Consider the following 24,290-nt stretch of genomic DNA (forward strand, 5'->3'; position numbering starts at 1 on the left):
GAATAATCCATCATGGCCAAATACACTTGCTAAAGTGAGTTTAGCGTTTCAATTCGTGTAAGCGTTTCGATCTCGAAGTTCCAAATTCAATCTTCGCAATCGACTGGCGTGGAAAAGTGCAAAATAGAAGAGCACGAAAGAGACGGTTTTACTTCGACTAAGAAAAAAGGAGTAGCGTAACATTTCCAAGGGAACGATTGAGGTTCGTTAAGCGTATGGCGACTGGAAAATCAAAATTTTCGTTATTGGCACGTTTTATTTCTGAATATACCGATTTGGAGAGCATTTTTTAGTGTGTTCTTGTTTTAGGAGAATTTTAGTTTCCGAAACCACATTTTGATAAGACAGGAGTATGTTTATGAATTTTTTGAGAAGAAATGGATAATTTTCTGGTAACAAGTTTCAGAATATTCGGAAGTATGTTTCTTGTGTCGCAATTTTTGTATTTAATAGTGTCTTAAATTAATAAAGTTACCTAAAAGAATGTTGAAATATACACCTTTTTCGGACAGGAAGAGAAGAATTTATGTAAAGTTTTTTTAGATTTATTTAATATTAATTAAATATTATATAACTAATATATTGCGTACTTAAGTAGTAAACAATGAAAATTCAAAATTTGATTATGTTTTGTCAAACTTCATTACTTGAGGATGTTTGATTCATTTAATGTTGAATAATTATTATACAGGATGTCCCAAAAATGTTGGACTTCTTTGAAAGAGGTTCGGAAGGTGATTTGAAACAACTTTTTCCTTAGCGAAAATGTTGTCCGAGGCTTCGCTAAAGAGATATTAAGAGAAAACACCGACCAATCAGAGCGCGAATATGATGGTGGAGCGCCCGCAGTGGCGTAGGCTACGCGCTAGGTAGCCGCGCTCTGATTGGTCGGTGTTTTCTCTTAATATCTCCTTAAAGAAGCCTTAAACAACATTTTCCCTAAGGAAAAAGTTGTTTCAAATCATCCCCCGAACCATCCCTTTCAATTACTTCCAACAATTTTACTACACCCTGTATAAGCCACTACATGGCTTGCTTTCCAATCAATAAAATTTAATATTAAATAAATATTACATAACCACTAGCTTTCTTTCGAAACAGTAAACAACAAAAAATTCAAAATTTAATTATATTCTTTTAAATTTTACTACTGCGCAATACTTTTAAACAATTCATTAAATCTCGAGTAAATACTACTTGGGAAATCGGTATGGATACACGTATCGACACAGGCAATTATTCATCAGGATTCTAGTATCACTACAATTGGCAAAGGAATTTAAATATCACGAAATTCAACGATGCTACCCACGCAACTATTAAATTATTCTAGCGAATAGAGTAACATTTAATCACTACTGGGAAATGATACCCAGTTTCGTTCGATGTGTATCACCCAACTGTTTTAAAGTCGGGCGATTCGAACTTTTTTAACGACAGGGCGTAGCGGAGCCGCGAATGTATTAGTTGGGCGAATTTAATTCGCATACAATCGCTGGGACCAATTTATCGGTATATTGGAATTGCTCGCCAACGGTTGAAATTTAATTACCCAGCAGTAATCGGAGTCATTGCTCGCTGACATTTCACAAATTCGAAGGGGGAGGATCGGGGAGGACAATAAAACGTGGAAATATCTCAATCTTGGCCGTTGCAGCTCGCTTGGAATCGCGTCGCCATAGGTGCCAGACAATAATTACATATTAATTGCGAAGATGGTCGGCCTGTTTGGAAACAACGGGTATAGCCGGCAACCTATTCCCGTATATTCCATTTTCGTGTTACATCGCGATAAATGAGTCTGCCGTACGTATGGACGATATTGATTCTGCGGTGGAAGTGATTAACGCGCGAGCCCTCGAATCGGGAACAAAAATATTTTTTTTTTTCTCTGGCAGTTGCTTCCCTCACGAGTGAATTTATTCACGGTGAAACTGCCTATTAGTACGATAACGCGCGAATGACGAAATAATAGCGATGAGAGACGTTATCGTACTGATGTGTTATCGGGAAACTTTATTTTTTCGATGGTGTTGTCGGATTTAGTTAATGAAGAAGTTATTTGAAATTGAGGAATTAGAGTTCAGTGGGATGGAGGATTGTGTTAAAAGGTTGTATGAAAAATGAATAGATCAATGGAAATTGAGAAAGTGGAGAGAATGGAGGATGATATGAACAGATTAGATAAAAAGTTAATAGATATATTCAAATGATTACAGTAGTGTTTCGAAATAAGCAACTCGATCGGGACTGGTGAGTTGCTTCTTTCGAGGCAGGTATGCTAGAGCTTGACTTTGTTCTCGAGCGAGACGAGGGGGAACTCGTAGATAAAACGTATCTAGAAAATTTTCACCTAAACAGGAATTTACTTACTTTGTGATGGTTGCTTCGGTGGGAGTGTCGAGCTCAATCGGTACGCCAGGAAGTGATTTTCGGGCAAGAAATAAACGTATCCTTGTGTCGCTTAAATGATTTATTAATAACCAGCTTGCGCTGAAGTCAAGCTACAATATATCTACAAGTAATATCTACTATAAACGCGGATTTGTATCGGTATTTAGGGTTAGGTCGTGGTTCATCACTAAGCGCTCTTTCGGACGGCATGGACTGTACTAGAGCGTGATCAATCCCTAAGCACTCTAGTCACCTTCAAACGGAGTGAAGAACGTGGTCAATTCTACTTTCACCATTCTTCTCTTTCCATTGCATTCTGGGGATGTTCAATAATTCAAACACTTCAAAAACACACCTCAAGGGTGTGTCCCTCAAAATTTCGTTATACTGATATTATTTACAGATATGTTCCACAAATATAAATAATGACTGCATTTAAACACGAATTATGCTTTTGCAAGTGACGACTATACACATTTTCAAGTTTGAAATTAAAATTACTGTAATTATCGTAATTGATTTGGAATTGCACCCATTTTAGACACATAATTTACTGTGTATTATATAAATAATGTTATCTTTTTAATTCTGATAATATTTATTTTCCGATCTCGAAGTCGAACATGACGTACTTTGAAATGTATTCAAGTACCAGGTATTTTACCTTTAATCGAGTTTCATGATAAATAAGAGATTGCCAACTCATGTTCCCGGTCGCTCGAAATGGAATATAACTGCATCTATATTCACCCGACACTTACTAAGATTGAGAAGTTTATATAATACAGGCGTCTACACTCCTTCCAGCAATGTAATTAAATCCTTCGAGAGCCGTCGTCCCGCGGCGCGTTTCTTTTGAACTTCTCGACTTTCCACTCCCCTCCTCTCCGCCTCTCTCGCCCCACCGCCTCCCACCATCTCTCGAACCTTCCCGTACTTTTAATTACGGTAAAATGCTCGTATTTATCGGGTATTCCCTTTGTCGCGAGAAATTGAAAAAGTTTGACGAAGCTTTCCGTTCGACTGAGGCCAGGAGTTCACGTATTCCGTGGGGCGACGTCGATTACTTAAAAACCGTGTTTCTTACTCGCAGTCGATACTCGGTTATATCTGGCGTGCACCCGCTAACTGGAAACTTTCTTGTAAATCGTGTCTCGTTGGGTGAATCTTCCTTTTTTCGATCGAGCAAACAGAAATGAAGGATTTACGTTACTTGTACGGGGTGTACTTATTTATTTCTGTGTTACTTATACAGGGTGTTCGGTAACTGATGGTATAAGCGAATGGGAGGGTGATTCTACGTGAAAAAATAAGTCGGAAATGTAGAATAATAATTTTTCGTGCGACGTTTTGTTTTCGAGAAAATTGACTTTGAATTTTCGTTAGGTACGGGTGCACTTGATCATGTTTTAATGGAGCTCACTGTAGATTATTGTTTCGATTGTACGGAAATGTTTTTAACCGACTTCGAAAAGGAGGAGGTTACTCATTTAGACATGTTTTTTTTTTTATTTTTTTTATTTTTTAAGGTATGTTCACCTATTACGCCGAGATGCCTTGACCAATCGGAATGAATCCTGTTGCATTTTGTAGAGCATGCCCCCCTGGTGGTCCCATTATTACGATTTTTTGCGATTTGTCATTTTTTACCCGTTTTTTTTTTACCGAAAACCGTGATTTTTAGGTATGCTTGCCGATTACGTCGAGATGGCTTGATGAATTGGAGCAAAACCTCTTGCATCTGGAAGAGCATTTGAAGTTTGGTCCCATAACAAAACATTTGTCCTTATTTTGTTTTTTACCACTTTATATCACTTTTTATCGCAAAAAGCGTACTATTTCACGTATGTTTGGCTTGAAATCGATGAAATCGATGAAACCCCTTACATTTTGCTGCCGGAGAGATTTTCGCAATGATCACAGATGCAAAAATTTATGGATTTCTGTATTGTTTATAACTATTGTGATCGCAAAATTCCTATTATATGATGTAATTCGGTAAAGAAATTACCGAGCGTTCCCCATACTTTTAAGCAATTGTATCTAGAGCTAGTGCGTATTCATATGCATTAACTAGAAATTATTTCATACTTTTCACTGCATTTTCCCATACTTTTAAGCAATTATATCTAGAGCTAGTGCGCATTCCTATAAATTAACTAGAAATTATTTCATACTTTTCACTGTAACTTTTTTGAAGTCGGTAATTTTTTTTCCAAAAAATTATTTTATCTTATCTATTATCGCGTTGATAGAAATTTAATTACAAGAGCAGATGTATGTTCTGTAATTTCTGTAATAATAAACTTATGTGTTCCCAATTTTTCGTTACGATAAAAACTAACTTAACTGCGATAATAGCCATCGAGACAACGATCTACGGTGAGATTTGTTATAACGAGATATGGATCAAATGTACCTGTACCTGGCGAAAATTCAAAGTCGATTTTCTCGAAAACAAAGCCTCGCATGAAAAATTGTTATTCTATATTTTCGACTTATTTTTTCATGTAGAATCACTCTCCCTTTCGATTATACTATCAGTTACCGAACACCGTATGTATTTTAATAATTTTCAATTGTGCTGTGGTTCCATTTAATACGTTAACCGCCACGCATGAGTTACAAGGATTTTCACTGAGGAGTAAATAAATTTATAACGGAAATAAAGATTTAGAACAAAAATAAGTACTACCATAAATGTTAAATTAGGTTATTTCTAATTGCATATGAGTCTGACAGTCAGCGTGTTAATGTCAAACGTTTTGCAGAAAGGGCTTTAAAAATTTTTTTTTTTTAATAAAAAACGTCTGAAAAAACACGTAGGCATAACTGAATCTGAATTTTGTCCTTAAGAACCAATACTCTGAAATCCCTTTCGGAAAACTTTTATTCGAGAAACGTCATCGGATGATTTGTGGGGCAATGCGTCCGTGGCTTCGTGATGCTCGAAAAAAAAAGAAGAAAAAATTAGACACCTTTAAAAAGAATTGTTCCGGCAGCATGGAATTTCGCTGTCCTACATTTAGAAGCTCGTGGGAATTTGTCTTGATCCTTTAGAGATTGAATCTGGGACACCAGGTTTATTTTCTCTGAAGGAAAAACGTTCCCTGTCCTTTTTTCTCGACGGTTTATCGCTTTATTGCGGCGCTGCTGGGATGCATCTTTGAAAAGTCCGCAGAGGTGTGAAGTTTCCTCGCAAACTCTACAGCCATAAGCGATGTTTGAATACAAGCGCGTACAGAGGCACGGGGGAAATAAAGAAGTCGACAAAAACTGCGCCGCCAGTCGAACGAATAAAGCAGAAACAACTAGCATAGAATTTGAAAACTCGCGGAAAAGTCGTTTCTCGTTTTCATATAAACCGCTGTAAACAGAGGAACCGAACTAAAATAACAGCGAATGAAGAAAGCTTTCTATTCGATGAAGCCTGACTTTCAAATTCGTTTCTTAAGTAAGCAATCAATAGGACTAATCAAAAGTTTATTTGCGAGAATTATTTGGTGTTATTGAAAATAAATTTCAATCATTTTTTAAGAAATCCATGTACATGACTTTGTGTTAATGACTTTGTGTTAAACTTTACTTAATAAATGTGTTGAATGTACATTTTTATGATGTTATATCAACGCGTAAACATTCGTTAAATAATAACACAAGTGTCTCGTTAAAAAAGTAACACAAATTGTCGGTAAATTTAACATAATTGTTATGTTAACTACACGCAACATTTTATCATTACAGAAATTCTATGTAACACTGAAACTAAACGATATAAATTAAACAATATCTGTTTACTTGATAAAATAGAGATTGATAAATATATTATATAATATAGATTGGTAAATATAAATTTTGAGAATTTAATCAACTGACTTTATATGCACAAATTTTTACTATTTCAATAAAAAACGTTTATTGAGATCAGATAACACATTCAACTTTAGTTAAGCTCACACTCAATTGTATAAAATAATCAACAGAAAACATTTAACCAATATACTACTTTCTATACTCAAAAGCAGAAAATTTTCAACGTTCTACGTGGAAATTTTTATTCATATAAAACCAGTTGTGCTCAAATCCGAGCTTACTTGGAATATCCCGTCGATAAATGTTGCACAATGTTACCAAAAATATAAAAGCTCTTTCAGGATCAATTGCACATGTAGAATAAAATTGAAAAGTCCTTTACCATTTTGTAATTCGACGGTTCGTAACACAGATACAAGCTATTCAAATCAATGGGATTCCCGGCACACGGCATTTATATATCAGTCGGATGAACGCGTAGCCGCGCATGCGCGCACCGCAGCAGGCCACGTGTCCGCACGGGAAAAAATTTCATCCGCTTCTATTTCGGTAACGAAGCCTCTGATTCAAAAATAGAAAAAGACTTTTTCATTCATACTGACATGAAGAATTTACATTGAAAACGATTTCTCGATTTTGGCAATACCTAGTACACTTACCTTAAATTTTTCGTAAGAATCAAAAAATATTCAATTTGATACTTTATGAAGCACCTAAAGCTTAAACAATAAGGTTTTCTAGTAACTCATTACTAATTTTTCAATACTTTTATCTCAAAATTCGAATTCTACTCAGAAAAATGTCGAACTCCTCGATACTATTCCTATGCAAACGACAACGGAAAGTGCACGACGATGATATTTGGCGTTTTGTTAAAACCGGTTGGAAGCGTTGTGTCGTTATCGCGCGCGAGCACGATCGCATCATAAGTTTTAATTACGAAATAAAATTGCTGCTCGCGTCGTAATTGCAAACCCACAAACGGGCAACGCCGCGCAATTTCGGATTGCGAAATAATGTAGAACGGCGCGAGAACGACGAAGTATAACGCAGTCTACGAAACACGTTGTAATCTTATTCGCGCTGTTATTTCGTAACGGTAGTTGTACTGCGTCATTTTGAGAATCGGTTCCACCCTGTACAATGATCTATACCAGTACAGACTGGAATGGAATTGAATGGATGGGAATATTTTGGAAACTCGTAACGTTGGCAATTTATTTAGATGGCACTGGGCTAGAGATTTGTACAAAAGTAATTTTAGAAATGTGATTCCCGTGTGTATCAGGTTCGAATTTTTGGAACTGATTTTATATGTCACAAGTGAATTTATAGATTCGAATTTGAATTACTTGTTGGTGGAAGTTGATCAGTGAAAGGAAATTCTAATTTTGGATTTATTGAAGTGGATATAGGGAAGAAATTAATTCGACCAAACTTTTAATGGAGGAAACCACTCTGGAAGGCTAAATATTAACCTAGTATTAATTTTTCATGATTTCTTTTACGGAGACAGGTTTAAACAATTTTTTTTAACTGAGAATGTTTAAGTTGTAACTGTTGGATTTATAGTTTTCAAAGGTGAAGCGTAATAGGTTCGTTCAGTTATCGTTTTTACGAACGCAATGCGAATGTAAGATAATATTTAACCACTTTAACGGGGTGTTTGCGTGGATCGCGGTTCGCAGGGGCAAGGTTTTAAAGTTTATAACCACAAATCAGCCGCGAACGTTCGAGCTTCCGTCCGGGAAACAAAAGATGCTCTTAGGCGGAAGTGTTCAGAAGAGTGCTCAATCGCTTTTTACTGTTATCTGTCACGAAAAGCCCGCGAGGAACCTTTTACTTCTCGCGCCTCGCGTCTCCCTTCTTGTGTAGATACTTTAGCCTCTTTAATAGGAACAATCCGGCAATGTCACGTACACAGGATGTTCATTGTGGTGGCTGCAATTATTTGTTTTCAATATCAATTCACACGGTATGATAACAAAAAAGAATATAAACGAAGGATGGTTAATCTTAGAAATATATTATTAATATTTATTAATAAATCGTACAATTTAGAATGTATCCATAACATAAAGGAAAATAAATTATATCACAAAAGAACAAAGAGTTTTCTTTGAATATTGTTAAAAATATAAAATAATATTAAAATAATAGTAACTTCCTCGTTATTGATTAAATATAATACAGTCTATTTTATTAAGTACAAAGTGAAACGTTTATTTAATTACCCATTTCCAATAGGTAATTTCCAATATTCTGTGTAAAAGTATATATTCAATAATTTGTTCGATAAATGTTAAACCAGGTAGCAATGGTGACATCAAAGTATTCATTCTGATTCACTCAAACATACTGTGAAAAATAGTTATACGGTTCCATGTAAAAAGCTGTAAACTCCACTCTTTTTTCAGTCACAAAAATAATTTTAAAGTTTGCCCGCAGCACTTTATTCCCCATTTGAAAATATTAAATTTCCGTTTGTATGTTACCTTTTTATTTTCCCTGTTTCACAGAATCTCTAAAAAATTCTAGTGGCCGTTATATTTGACATCGAGGGGATATTTTTTCAGCACGAAATAAAATGTTCCCTCAATGCTTTTTGTACGACAACAGTGTATATCATATTTCGATTGCAGCTGCAAGATATTTTTTAATTAATCTATCAATTATAATGTTAGTTCAAACGATAGTAGTTCATCGATAGTTCAAACATTCTCTTTATTAGAATAGATTAAATTTAGTTTTTGATTATGCTTTAAAAATTTAGGTTCAATGTCACTTTTATATTAATTTATAATAACGAAAATGTCTTCGTCAATCACGAATAATATATCAAGTTGTATTTGTTATTTGAAGTAAAATTTGATCATTATATTTAAGTATTCAAAAATTTCTGTATGAGTACAAATGCGTTTTTCATCGTCAGAGTGGAGCTGAACTTGTAATGGAATTAGGAATGACTCCTAAATGAAATGAATGGAATGACAATGAATTTTTTAACCGACTTCGAAAAGGAGGAGGTTACTCAATTCGACATGTATATTTTTTTTTTCATGGATGAAATTGTTAATAGAATTTATTACCACCAGAAATGTCTTCATCACTCACAAATAATTCGTAAAATTATATTTGTCATTTAAAATAAAATTTGACCATTATATTTGAGTATTAAAAAATTTCTGTATGAGTCCAAAAGCGTTGCTCGTCGTCAGAGTGGAGCTCGGTTTGTAATGGAATTAGGAATGACTCACAAATGGCTGACGAATGCGTGGGGATAGGACGGATGTGGAGAACCAGGTGGAGCGCAGTAGTAGCGCGGGATTTATGGCAGCCCCAAGCACGAATGGACAGAAATACTCGTGTATGTACGTGCGTTCTCCTACATCGTGCACCTTCCGCGTAAGTGCATTTTGCGGTTGCTTATCTATCACTTAAGATCCGTAATAAGGGAGCGGGGGGTTCTACGAATTTGTTTCGTTTAGGGATGAACTTTTCACCATGGTGCTTTGTTATTGTTTGAATATTATTGTCTTGGGACTAATGACAACAAATAGAATACTTATTCACACTGAGTTAAATATTAAATGGCCCTGAGAAACTTATCAACCCTTACAAGCCTGATTTTCCAAATTAAATTTAAAGAAGTATCAATATAAATATTTATTATTTGAACAATTTTGACAGCTTACGTTTATTTTTGTAACTTTCAAATATTAGAAACAAACCATTTGCAAGTGTGCAATTCGATTTAAACGTCCGGTATCAAATTTGAAACTTGGGGCATTTAAGAGTTAATGGGAGGTACCATAATAGGAGGCTAAATTTAAATTTGTTTTCATTACTTATTACGGAGAAAAATTTATGCCATATTTTTTAAGTGATAATAAATTCTATTGGCAATTTCATCTCGAAGGATTTCTAAAAATTTTTAAAATTGTCAATTTTACAGCTGTTTGAAGTTTTGTGCCCTTTTTTATATAAATGTATAATTATTGAACTACAGAGGGGATAAGATTAAACTTTTGTGGACTTACAGTGAAGACTTTAGTGTACCAAATAAAAATAATTGAATACAAAGTACACGAAAAACGGATAAACAGTCGAGGAGTTTACGTAAACAAAAAAAAAAAAAAATTGAATAGGTTGAGACTGTGCTTGGGAGTTAATACAATTCAAGGACTTAAATTCAAGGAAAGCGTAACACCCCCCTAACATTTCTTGGAAGGATCATGAATTTTAAAGCGGGACCATTATGAATATTCATGCTGTGCATGCTTCTCATTAACTTAATGAAATGATCCGCATAGAATTAAAGAAACAAATGAGTCTTAATTTTTCAGCACACGATTTCGCATTTAACAATAGCGATAGAAAACACGGGAGAATTAAAGAATGCTGAGTGAATGATAACGAAGGGATTGTACAAAGGTAGGGGAGGGGGTTAATCACGAGTAATGAATAAATTTGTCGCAAATAGACATTTATTCGCCAGTAGCGAAGGAATTCATTGCCGATTTTATTTGTGAGCGAGAAATCAATTAATTTGCGACAATGAATTTGTCGTGAATGAAATTGCCAATAGATTTTATTATCACTAAAAATATATGGCATGAATTTTTCTCCGTAATAAATAATGAAAACAAATTCAAATTTGGCCTTCTAATGTGATACCTCCCATTAACCCTTAAATGCCCTAAGTTTCAAATTGGATACCCGACTTTTAAATGGACTTGTACACTTGCAAATGGTTTGTTTCTAATATTTGAAAGTTAACAAAAATTTGTCGTAAATGAAATTCCCATTAGAATTTATTACCACTAAAGAAATATAACATAAATTTTTCTCCGTAATAAATAATGAAAACAAATTTAAATTTAGCCTCCTATTATGGTACCTCCCATTAACTCTTAAATGCCCCAAGTTTCAAATTTGATACCGGACGTTTAAATCGAATTGCACACTTGCAAATGGTTTGTTTCTAATATTTGAAAGTTACAAAAATAAACGTCACCTGTCAAAATTGTTCAAATATTAAATATTTACATTGATACTTCTTTAAATTTAATTTGGAAAATCAGGCTTGTAAGGGTTGATAAGTTTCTCAGGGCCATTTAATATTTAACTCAGTGTGAATAAGTATTCTATTTGTTGATTTTGATCTATCTATTTGTTGATTTTATCGTAAATTTGATACCGGACTTTTAAATCGAATTGTACACTTGCAAATAGTTTGTTTCTATTATTTGAAAGTTGACAAAATAAACGTCACTTGTAAAAATTGTTCAAATAATAAATATTTACATCGATACTTTTATAAATTTAATTTGGAAAATCAGGCTTGTAAGGGTTGATAAGTGTCAAATATTACTAAACACTACACATATCCGCATCAAAATAAATTAAATATTCGGTTTTAAATACTTATTCTAATACTCTGTAGAGTAATACCGATTATTTTGATATCTTCGAAAACGTCTGCGCCCCACATCACTTAACACTGATAATGGCACGATACCGTCCCCCTCTGTTCCATTGTTGGCAAGAAAAATATACTCCTTGGCCAGTTCTCCCCTATTCTTCTCCACTTACAACGTTCCCTCCTCGGGATTCGCAAAATTCTTACACAACTTTATCGAAAATCTTTTGTCGACATTGTCGTCATTATTTTCCACGAGCAGAATAACAATCTCTTTCCAATAACCGGCACCCCGTTGAATGGAGGCCCCCAGCCCCCGCAATCGTCAGATACTTTCAACGATTCCTCGAAAAATGCTTTTCGAACTTGATTCACCCGGTGACCCAAGCGAGCCAGGAGAGAACGAGGCGAAAGAATAGAGACAGGAACAATAAGTGAAAAAGGGTCCTCGTAATGCATAACCGCACGTGTCTTCTCGTACTTAAGGGGGTATCCTGAATTAGGAGGTCTATAAAAAGCGATTTTTCGTGAATTTTTTTAGGATGGAAAAAAATAATTAATTCTATCGAATTTTTTATCCTATTTTCGTACATATTGGAGTAGTCTGTACAAATTTTTTCAACAAGAAATATTCAAATTGAGTCGACTGCGACGCACATTTGTAGAGCACCTCACAATTCAAACCTCCTATCGGTGGGAAAGATGCAGGTCGTAATTCTGGTTTGACTCAAAAAAACCAAAAGAAATTTTCATTTCCATACATTTTTCTTCTATGTGAACTAAGAAAAACCCGCAAAAATGGTGAAATGTGAAATTACTGCAAGTTTGAAAAAAAGAACGAGTTTTTTGGGTGAAAAAAATCACTTTAACTTGATAAAAAAGTTGATTACAATTTTTTGTATGAATTTTCTTAGTTCACATAGAAAAAATATGTACAAAAATGAAAATTTCTTTTGCTTTTTTTTGTGTCCTGTCTCCTGTAAAGGAGATTTGAATTGTGAGGTGTTCTGCAATTGTGCGTCGCAGTAGACTCAATTTGGATATTTCTTGCTGAATAAATTTGTACAGACTACTGAAATATGTATGAAAATAGGATAAAAAGTTCGATAGAATTAATTATTTTTTTCTGTCCTAAAAAAATTCACAAAAACCCGCTTTTTTTAGATCTCATAATTCAGGATACCCCCTTAAGCTGTATTCCTTCAGCCACTGTACGGGTGTCTCGCAAGGAAACTGGAGACAATTCGAGAGGTTCAGCACATAAGCTATTTGGTTTGTTAGAAAAAGTTTTCGTATTACGTAAAGCACCTGCCGGGGAGAGTTTCCGAGCCCGATACCTATTTAACGACGTCTCGGAGACGCCAGTATCCGTATTTTTGTTAGCTACCCGAGTCGCGAGGAGCCTAATACGCTCCTCCTTGTATTCTACGCGTCAAATCGGGTTATTCTACAAATAATATTTACTCAGGGGCATTATTATGCTAAAGGGATTCTCTGTTTCCTTTTTAAGGAAGTTGACTTTTGATTGTACTCGAAGGAATCGATAGCTGTTTAAGTACAGTCATTTCCAGAATTCATTTCTGTCACTGAGTTACGCCCATTAGTTGTAACCGTACTTATTTTTAAGGTTAGATTCATTCCAGCAGTGGATTAAAAGTAGATCAAAGGCGAGTGAAAGTGGGATAGGGAAAATAAAATTTCAATATTAGTATTTGTAACAAACAAGAATGAAACGTATTTATTCTCAAACAAAGAAATAGTCGCGTCTGCGCACTACGTTCGTGGTTACGTGGAGGGGATGTCTCCTCCGCGCCATTTGTTATTCATACACCGATATTGTAGGAATCTGTTTATCCATATGTAGTCGTACGTATTGTACGATTACATAGTTTCTGGAACTACTGGTTTGGTATCTCCGTCTTTCAGGTTGTAAAGAGGACCGAAGATTAACAATCGTGATTTTTATTATGAAGATTATTATTTAGAACTGATATGGTCGTTTCGTGAGACAGAATTTCTTCGATGTCTGGTTGTTAGTAGGAATTCTGGTTCACGAGTGACGGGATTAAAGACATTATTGTAATAAGTAGACTTTATGCAAAATAAAATCTTCGCAAACGTGCCTACGAAAATTGAACTTAAATAGGAATTAATTTTATTCTGCAAATTAAAGATCATGTTATAATATTTGCAGAATAAAATTAATTCCTATTATAACATGATCTTTACTTTCAATATTTTTTATATTCTTGCATATTGCTTGCATTTTGTAGTTTCTCGCACATTGAAATTTTCTATAAATTCATAAAGATCCGCAGTCCAGTAATAATGTTCGAATACTACATGTTAATTACAATATATTTTCTATTTATTTTTACATTTGGAAACGCTCCATTTATAATTATAGTAATATATAAGTAATATATTACTACATATAACAATAATAATATAAACGATTAGTGGTCATTTAATCATTGTAAAGCACTTATTATTATAACGATTATTATTTAGAACTGATACAGTCAGTTCATGAGACAGAATTTCTTCTATATCTAGTTTAATAGAAATTCTGGTTTCCGAGTGACGGGAATAGAGATATTACTATAATAACACATTTTCTATTTATTTTTACGTATAGAATCGCTCCATTTATGATTATAGCACTCATCGTAGAGCGCTATAAAACAGAGCTTCACGAAGGTCAAAGTGGAGGACGCTCATTACGTTGTTACGAGCCAGGGCGATAGCGACGCGTGTGTGTGCCCAGCGAGTGGGGTGGATTCGAGAATTGGATCGAGCCGAAGATTTGAGGATTGAGTAGATAATGCAGACGACTCTGACGCGAAGTCAGATAGTTGCAGGAATCGGTATCTCCCAGTGAAGGGTAACCGTAGGTTAAGGTGTTTGGTTGTCTTGGTCATTGCAGACAAACGCAGACGCCTCTGACGCGAAGTCAGGTAGCTGCTGGGAATTGGTATCTCCCAGTAAAGGGTAACCGTAGGGTAAGGTTCGAACTGTGAAGTTGTTGGAAAAAGTGCAGCGACTCTGGCGCGAAGTCAGATAGCTCCCAGTAAAGGGTAACCGCAGTTTAGAAGTTCGGGTTGAGTACACAATGACTAAATCGTATCGTTAAAATGTAACACGCGTCGTTAATAAAGCCTCGCAACTTGTTAATTTAATAGAATAATAACTCGAGCGGTAAAGTTATTATGTTGTGGGATCGTTACACTGGCTAGGATTGGTGATTTCAAAGTAAAGGTTTGATGATTGATCTTACAGACTTTTAAGTTTACACAAAGAGTATATATTCAAAAATAACTATACTAATTACAAGTGTCCAGTGTCGTGTTGTCGCGGTTAGTGTATGAAGTTAAAATTACCTAAGTGTTGCGCGGTGTTGACGCACTGGCGATGCGGGGGTCGAGAGTACTTTTATGGCCGTAATAGATTTTAAAACCGTCTTCGCGGATCTATATGGTAACGATGATCGAAAGGAACTGAAGCCCGATCTCACTAGAGTACTACTCTACAGACAATCAATGTGTCTCTAACGAGTAACTTTTTCGTACTAGCCCCTGAGCAACGAAAATCGTGGGTTTATATACCCCTAAATGTTGGTGGGGATCCGTCGGTGATTTCCATATTTGGAAATCTGAGCTTCGGAAACAAACAGCGAGTTTCTGTATACGTAACAACGTCCACGAGCTACTCTACATAACCTAATTGGTCGAAAATTCAACGACCTCTTGTGAGAAAATGGTTCGTTAGCGACATTTAATTTTCATTTTGTATCCTCTTATCAAGTAGAATACTCAATATAGACAGTAATAAAACCTAAAATTGGAGATGGACAATTTTAGAGCAGTGTAGTTACACTTCCACATTTATTATTCAAACAATCATGAACAATTACAATTACAGCCAGTCGCATAAGTATTCGTACCCCGTATGTGTATTGAAGAAATTTAGCTAAATTAAATAATGTTTAATGTTTGAGGTTTAATGTTTCCAAATAAATGTTTCATTATAATTATATACAAAAATAAAGTTTTCACATGTATGTGTTTATTATACATATGTATACATGCAATTTAGACAAATTTATTCAATGCATATCTAAATTAAATAATGAGTTTCATGTTGTCAAATAAGTGTTTCATTATAATTATTGGAAATTGGTAATTAAATTAATGTTTCACTTTGTAGTACGAAGTTTGTACATGTATGTATTTATTATAGATATATACATACAATTTAGACAAATTCCGTCAATACACATAGTATATAGCCTTTATTATTTGCATAAAATTAAAAGAAACCTTCGACCTACCCCCACCCTCCTTATAATCAAGTCTCATACTTCATTGGAAATTCTGTTATCGAGGAATAATTTCGGATTCACTTTGCTAGGTACGTTTCCTTGTAAACCACATTCCTTGTAAATGTTATTGGTATAAAAAGCATGTTAAATCTCTTAGAAATAAACATCGAACGAATTCAGGTCAGCAGAGCGAGCCACGATAAGGAGGCACCGCCTCCCGCCCCATCGATCCGGGAAGACGTCGTTTAAAGATATTCGAACTGCGAGACGAAAGTAGGATGGAGTATCATCGTGCATGAGCCATAACTGCAGCTCATTATTCAAAGGATTTTCATAACAGTGGGAGAACGTACACTATGTACTTCCCAAAGACGTGACAAACAACCTCGTTCAAACGTGTTGCAAGAATTCGGAATCCTGAAAGCTCCGCACATTTGTCCATGTATGATAAAATAAATAAATAAATAAATAAAACATCGCTCGCTTTTAAAAACGTGAATTTTCATGTCTACTCGGTCGCACGTTCGCCGTTCTTTGCTTTTCATAAGCCTCGCTTCGTTAACAGGATAAAGCAAAACTGGGACGCGGTGATATTTAGCGCGGACGTTCAGAAATCCTTCGGTGTTCATATTGTTCGCGACCGTGTACAACAAGTCGTTATAATACGGCCAGATACCGCGTTCTATTTCAACTAGCTTTTACGATATTAATCTATCGCGAGAGCGGCGCTACATCGCCATAAAATAACCGATCACGACACTGTGCCGCAACATGGGGACCTAGCGGAATATTAAACGAACTTCGACGCGACGCGCATATAAATCCCGAAACAAAACGACGCGGTCCACCAATGCGGATATTTTCGTGCTGTCATCGGCACGGGCACGAATTGACAACAAACGCGGCCGTTCTTAATTTAACGCGGAAATGCGATTTTGGGGAAATTCACTTTCCGTTGATTACGGGGTAATCATCGAAATTTGTTTAGAAAGGGGTAATTTTCTGGAGAAGAAAGAAGGAATAGTGATGGGTATAGAGTGACACTTGGTAGACTGTTTGGAGATCATTGATAAACAAAGGAGACTGTTTAAAAATGGATATTTCTGGACCTGCTTGGAAACAAAAATTTATGCAGGAATTACTCATTGTATAAAACAAAAGGTCCTTATCATTTTGATCAAAAAGCGATGGCAAGAGTTGTGGCAAAAATGAGTGAAAACATGTAAATGTGGTAGCTATCTTAATTGCGTATATTTTATACGTTATCTTCATCTTTTTCAAATATTAAATCATTTTCAAAGTAATTGTTAACGAAATTGGTAGGTAAATCAATTGAAATCGATTATACAGTCACTCCAATAAATATTCATACCCTCTACGTCTATTAAAGAAGTTTGTCTGAATTAATCGACGTTTTTAAATAAATTTTTCGTTATAAATATATGTACATGGATAAACTTTACTCTTGTATATAAATAGTGAAAAATTGGAACCATACAAATTCGATCATTTAATTTGGACAGATTCCTTGAATAAAGACAGAGTACGAATATTTATGGGGCTGACTGTATACAGTGTGTTCTATTTAAATCGAATGAAGTTATCGAAAAGAATGTTTTTACAAAATTTATTTAGTTCAAAGGGGTAAATTATATAGAATACATGTTTTTATTATAAGTGAAATAGTGGGAGAGGTTTAAAAAATGAATTGATGTATTTAAATAGAAGTTTATATATTTTTATCACATATACTTATATATTCTAACACATTTACACGTTTCCATCTATTTCTGACCACTTTCCTATCACTTTTGTAGGGAAATGATAATAAAAGACAATGTTTGACCTTTCTCCGTTTTCATTCACGACAAAGTTTGCCAAAAATATATTTATTTAAGCCAAAACGTCAACCATGAGTCGACCATACTTATGATCACAATATTTTTAAAAATCTATGATCCCTTTTTACGACCAGAGAAGGGAAACATTCTCCACATAACGTATTATAGATTCCAGCTGCAGTGTATCAGATTAGCCCTCATTATCCCTCGTCAAACAACATGAAACATCGTCAAACAGCAACAAAAGTTACTCCACGAGATTAATTAGCTCATTTCAAGTCTCCAAAGGGCAAGTCAAGAGTAACATGAAGCTGTGAGGGATAGTCAAGCGTCTCTTAGACAGGGAGTTTTACTCGGCGTCTCCTAGACAGAATTTAGCGTGTATTGGAATAGTATGGGAGTTCGAGTTTCCGAGACATCGTTGAAAAGGAATCGGCTTCAAGAACTCCGGGAGCAAGTGCTCCGCGTAATACAAAAACTTTTTCTGAAATCCAAGTAGCTTATGTGCCCAACCTCTCAACTTGTCTCTAGTTTTCTTGCGAAACACCCGTACGATAGCTGAAGAAATACTGCCGAGGTATGAGAGGGCACGTGCAGTTACGCATCACGAGGACCCTTTTCCGCTTATTGTTCCTCCTCTATTCCTTAGCCTCGTTTTATAACTCGTTTGGATCACTCGAGGATCAAGTTCGAAAGCATTTTCAGGAATCGTTGTGTAATTCGATTTAAAAAGCTACAGCTTCTATTGAAAGTTACCTCGGTTAGTAGAATTCGGATTTATTGCAATGTAATGTTATAGTAATTCGGAATATATAATGTTTCTTACCCTTTTTCGACTCCGAGACGAAAATGGACGATTCACCGGGCGAAACGAACTTGTATATATCATACTTGATATGATATTTTACGAGTTCTCTTGTGAGTTATGAAGGAACGCGCAGCCACCTAGCGGTTAGAAGCAGAAGTTAGGACGTAGCGCTCAACATATTCTTATGTATTTTTAAGCGGATGTAATATAATTGAAGGAAGTCGTAAACAAAGATGTAGAGTACATAATTGATATGATATTTTAATATCACAATTTTCAATAAATAAGAACGATACGGAATAATGGACCAACTCAATACTATAATATTAATTGGGTGAAGAAACTGTGCAACGTTCGAAATGCCACGAGTCAGTAACCCGTGTCATGAATTCACTTGTATATCTACTTTTCTACCAGAACAAAGGCAGCTCTTATGTAGAACAGCTCTCATATTCCATCTGAAGCTAGAAATCCATACCGCATTTTTCTTTGAGCGTGACTTCCGTAAGATACTATCTGCAGATATCGGGGGACATAATTCCTCTTGGATTTGGAAAGGACGTGTAATACAAACGAGAACGTTTTACGCATACGTAATATTTTTGCGACGTCACAACACATCAATTTCGTATTACCCTATCTGTTTTTAGCAGGTGGATGCATACTGATGTACAGGTTAGTCCATCCAAACCAGATTAGTAACGTGTTTTAGTCTAGCTAGTTACCCAGGCGATCATGAAGTTATAATTACTTTTGCTTTCAATAATTTACTTTAATATCTGGTAGTCCACGGTGTTAATATCGAGTATCGAGATGAATGGCTGTCATTTGCAATGGCTTTTAAACAAATTCAATCCGAAGTCGTTTATAAGTTCTCGACAATTTGAATTAACAAGGGGTCAGTAATGGTGTCGTGTAATTGGTACGAGAACTTTAGTTCGCAAAATGGAGAACTGTACACCACCAAACCAACCCTTCTCCTGAATACTAATTATTTCTAACTACTTTTAAAGATGATTTTTATTTTATGTCAGTTCATTTTGTGTTAGATTTAACATAAAGCACAACCTTGATAAACACACTTTCCTATGCCAGCTTCCCTTCAATTATCGAGGTTATTGGACTAAACACCCTCAAACTGACCCTTCATCTGAATACTACTTATTTCTTTCCATCTCAAAAAATAATTTTTATTTTATGTCAGTTCATTTTATATCAGACTTGAAATAAAGCAAAACCTCGATAAACACGCTTTCCCCAGACTTGTTTTCCTGCAATTGCGGAGGCTCTATCTCATACTCTCCTTTTTACATGCAAAATCGACACTTCTCGCTCACCTGCCTTCGCTAATTTACCCCAAACTTGGCACGAGAGCAATGGTCAGTAGCTAAAACTGCGTCAGCGTTTTTTCTCCATTGCTAATCGCGACGTATGTATTTCCACTGGAAGGAACTAGGTCATAACGTTCCCGAGAATTCCAGTAGGCGCTCCATACACCCCCGCACTATATATACTACACTTTGGTGTACTATATCTAGGGAACCAATTAAAGCGTTAATTTGGAGAAAAATGTGTTCTCGAGTGTGTACTCAATATTTACTCAGAAGAACGTGCAGTTTACGTTGGTTCGAGTTTGTTTATGAACAAAACGATTGGCAAATATTGAATAAATTTCAGAAACCTTACTTTATTAGGTGGTAGTTATTAACTCAAAATAACTCTCAAAGTTATTTTAAAGTCACTAATGTATAAGGAAAAATTAATATTCAAATGGGAAAAAATCCTCAGCAAATATAAAATTTCTACAACAAAACTTTTTACAAAATTAATAATTAACATAACATAAACATTCGCTCGACATTCGAACCAATAATTTAAAAATTCACACAATAATAATACAATATTTTATGACCTATCGCCATGTCCTTTTCGTATTTCGTCATATTTCGTCCAGTATCGTCATTCCTTGTCGTATCTCGTCATATTTCGTCATATTTCGCCACCTATCGTCATTCCCTGTCTTATCTCGTCATATTTTGTCACATATCATCATCCACTCAACACTGTCGCGCAGCACGCACCTCGATCCAAAAATTTGAAACAAAAATTTTTACAAAATTTATAATTATTGAGTTAAGTCTCCATCATTGTATTAGGTATGAGTAAATAATCCACTTTCTCATTATAAACCGATTCACTGCGGAAGTCATTCTTATGATAATAGAATAATAAATAAAGAATAATTTTTTGTTCGCTTTGGCAATTATTGGATCGTTTTTATTTTTCACGAAACGTTATTGCGGAAAGGTCCATAAAGCAAGTGCAACGAAAGTGGTTCGAAAACATCGTCGAAGTATCTCCTTGCACTCTTGCTAAGTGAGAACGAAACGCGAAACCTCTTGCTGAAATCCAAGTGGGTCTGTCCTCGACATTACGGCTTGTTCGCTCTGGAAGTCAACACATGCTGAAAGTAGTGCACTCCACGCTTTCTTCGGCATCCTCTCCCCGCGCCTGTACACTCGCGTAACAGCTTTAACGCTAACATAATCTATCGGGAAATAGGCCAAATCTCCTATCGTATTTCTTTCCCTCCGTGGTAGCTGCATACGGTAAGGAGACAGATGAACCCATTCGTAATCCAAACCTAACCTAAACATAAATTGCACCGGGTTTGATCATTCTAAATGCCGTACTGCAATACTTTTACACGCATATACAGAGAGTGAACGAGTTTTATTTATAAGGGTGTTTAGTCATATACAGTAAAACTCCATTTATATGAATCTGTTATATAGATAAATAGTTCATATAAACGAGTAAGTTCGTATAATACGAGTGCATTTATCATTTTTGCTATTTGTAACTTTTTGCTGAGATAAATGCATTTAATCATATTTTTACCCCCTTGTCCGGATTATAGCAATATTTTTATTTTTCTGAACTGTGAAATTACTTGCAGGGCCAATTTGATAAAGCTTGATGAATAAATTGTGTGATATGGAGATAAAGATGACAAATGGAAATACTTGTTATTATCTAATAAAATGAATATTGAAATACGAATATGTAACATGATATATATATCGAACATCGTAGTCATTATGAATAAAGTAATATGAAATATGAGATAATATGAATATAATAATATTGAAATATGGAATATAATGTGTGTTTGGTTGAAAGTGAATTAATTTGTTTTTTTCCATTTAGTGGTTTTACTAATTATAAATTCTTTGAGCATTGTACAGGGTGTAAAAAAATGTTTGGTCTTGGCAAGCATAGGCGTATTCTACATCTTCGGATCGATCAAGATTTGTAAACAAAAGTTGCCGCAAAATTGTCCTTGACCTTTAATTTCAAGGTCAAATATCTTTTCATTGCATTGTATTCTACGCATCATGAGGATAAAAAGGGTCAAAGGAACTACGGTTCCAAACTTAACCGTTAGCATAAAAAATAATAGTAGAGTTATTACTAATGAAGCAAGCAGTAACTATTGTTTGTTTATCTGCTGTTTATCGAAAATCTAACATAACTGATTGATCATAATCAATATTACCTTCTATTCTTGAAAAATGTTCGTCTTCTACTTCTTCTTCTCAGCCAAAGAACCGATCCATTCTGATGAATATTCCTTAATAGATAATATTCTTAATAAAAAGATAATAAGGACCAATAATTCTGTTTCCTAAAATACCTGCCCACACATTGACTGAAAAGCGTCCTTGATTGAAATGTTGTATCATGGCATGAGGGTTTCGATAATTCCATATTCTAACATTTTGTCTGTTTTGTAAACCGTGGTTAGAAAAACTACTCTCATCCGTGAAAATAATATTTTTTTGGAAATTTGGATTTCGGTGCAACTTTCGAAGCATCAATTGACAAAAACGTTTTCGAACATCGTAGTCATTATTTTGGAGTGCTTGAACACTTTGAATTCTAAATGGTCGAAGACCTTCTTCACGAATTATACGACGCACTGTCATATGTGAGATTCCGACACGACGAGCAATATGACGCAGACTCATTACTGGGTATGATCTTGCAAGTGCAATTACTTGTTCTTCCACACTAATTATTAATAAAATTCAAAACTGATTCCCCATCTCCAAAACGTTGATCTAATCGTTGGAATTCCCGTCGATCAGGAACTTCTCTTGCACGCCTTCCAATACTCAAAAGCCACACTTTATATATTTCACGCGCTCTAGCATAGTTTCCAAATGCTTCATCTATTGCACGAAACATTTGTCGAATATTTACATATTTTTGCATCATGAGACTATATCGCACATGAATAACCACTGTAATCAGAAGCTAGACTAAACGTGATATAAATGTGATATAAATCTAAGCAAAGCAATCAAAATCACGATAGTGGGGGTCACTCTAACTGTGTTTATGTGGCCTTTAACGCTGTAGCGGTGTGTTTACATTCCTGTCAAGACTGTGTTTATGTCGACAACTAGCATTTCAATTTGAAATCGTCAACTTTTATGAATAAAATTCATTTTACAGCCGACAAAACTTCCGCATCAATTTTTGGCGAAACAGTCAAATTTGAACCCATAGTTCCTTTGACACTTTTTATCCTCATGATGCGTAGAATACAATGTAATGAAAAAAAAATTTGACCTTGAAATTAAAGGTCAAGGACAATTTTGCGGCAACTTTTGTTTACAAATCTTGATCGATCCGAAGATATAGAATACGCCTATGCTTGCCAAGACCAAACATTTTTTTATTGTTTTGTTCTGAGTAGGAATTTAAAAAGTATACGGTGTCAAAGATCGGTACTGATTAAATTTATTGCAAAAAAAATTTTATATATATCTGGAGAAATTTTTACTTACTAAAACACTATATGTTCCAAGCCCCTTAAATACTTCTCATCATATAATACTCCTACAGTGGTCATCGGATGTAGAATAAAGATACGTCTTATACATATGTAATTAAACTTTTTATTAAAGACACTCGCTTAGCTCGCGTGATTCTTCTCGTCGAACTCTCTGGCACGATTGACTTGCGAACTAACCTATTCGTTCAAGTATCACAGATATTCTTTCTTCGTTCTCGCGTATCGCTTGCACTCTGTTTAAACAAACGCATTCACCCTAAGGAACATTCGACCCAATCTCATAAACATTCGCTCGACATTCGAACCAATAATCTAACATTCACACACAATAATAAAACAATATTTTATCACCTATCCCACTGTCCTTCTCGTATTTCGTCATATACTTGTCGTATCTCGTTACATTTCTTCACCTATTGCCATATCCTTGTCATATTTCGTCACATATCATCATTAACTTAACACTGTCGCCCACCACGCACCTCGATGCATTCATCCAGCCACTTAAGAAACTAAACATATGACATGGCGCCGGTTCGTCGCCGCCATTCTCCCATTACAGATGCCAGTTTCCTGTTAGGCCCCACTGACCTCCAGCCTTAACTCGGGCACCTCGGGATCGCCAAACCCGTACCGTAGCTACGATCAAACACAGCTACAGCCCCCGAGGGCAACTGCTTGTACAGTACGTAACTTCCTTCGTCTTCGACCACTGTAAACAGCCGATCCTTTGTGCCCTAAAATTCACAATTACCCCTCATTGACCCCAGCCTAATGCCTCCTGTGCCGTTTCGCCTACATTCCCGAGATCTAGAATACACCAAATG

General features: G+C 35.4%; 2 protein-coding genes across 6 annotated transcripts in view; one reads left to right on the forward strand and one right to left on the reverse strand.

Annotated features, from left to right (window-relative positions):
* LOC128892957 (uncharacterized) overlaps positions 1-24,290 on the forward strand; it is a 628,453-nt gene that overhangs the window by 509,691 nt on the left and 94,472 nt on the right. The gene's annotated exons all lie outside the window — the stretch shown is intronic.
* Positions 20,594-22,666, reverse strand: LOC128892967 (uncharacterized). The gene is made up of 3 exons (XM_054153655.1): positions 22,297-22,666; positions 22,159-22,233; positions 20,594-21,248 (listed from the first exon to the last, which is right to left on the reverse strand). The coding sequence occupies exons 1-3, from the start codon at positions 22,368-22,370 to the stop codon at positions 20,972-20,974; spliced, it is 426 nt and encodes a 141-aa protein (XP_054009630.1). The 5' UTR covers positions 22,371-22,666; the 3' UTR covers positions 20,594-20,971.

The sequence above is a fragment of the Hylaeus anthracinus genome, unplaced genomic scaffold (assembly GCF_026225885.1).
Source record: "Hylaeus anthracinus isolate JK02 unplaced genomic scaffold, UHH_iyHylAnth1.0_haploid 2, whole genome shotgun sequence".
NCBI classification, from domain to species: Eukaryota; Metazoa; Arthropoda; class Insecta; order Hymenoptera; family Colletidae; genus Hylaeus; species Hylaeus anthracinus.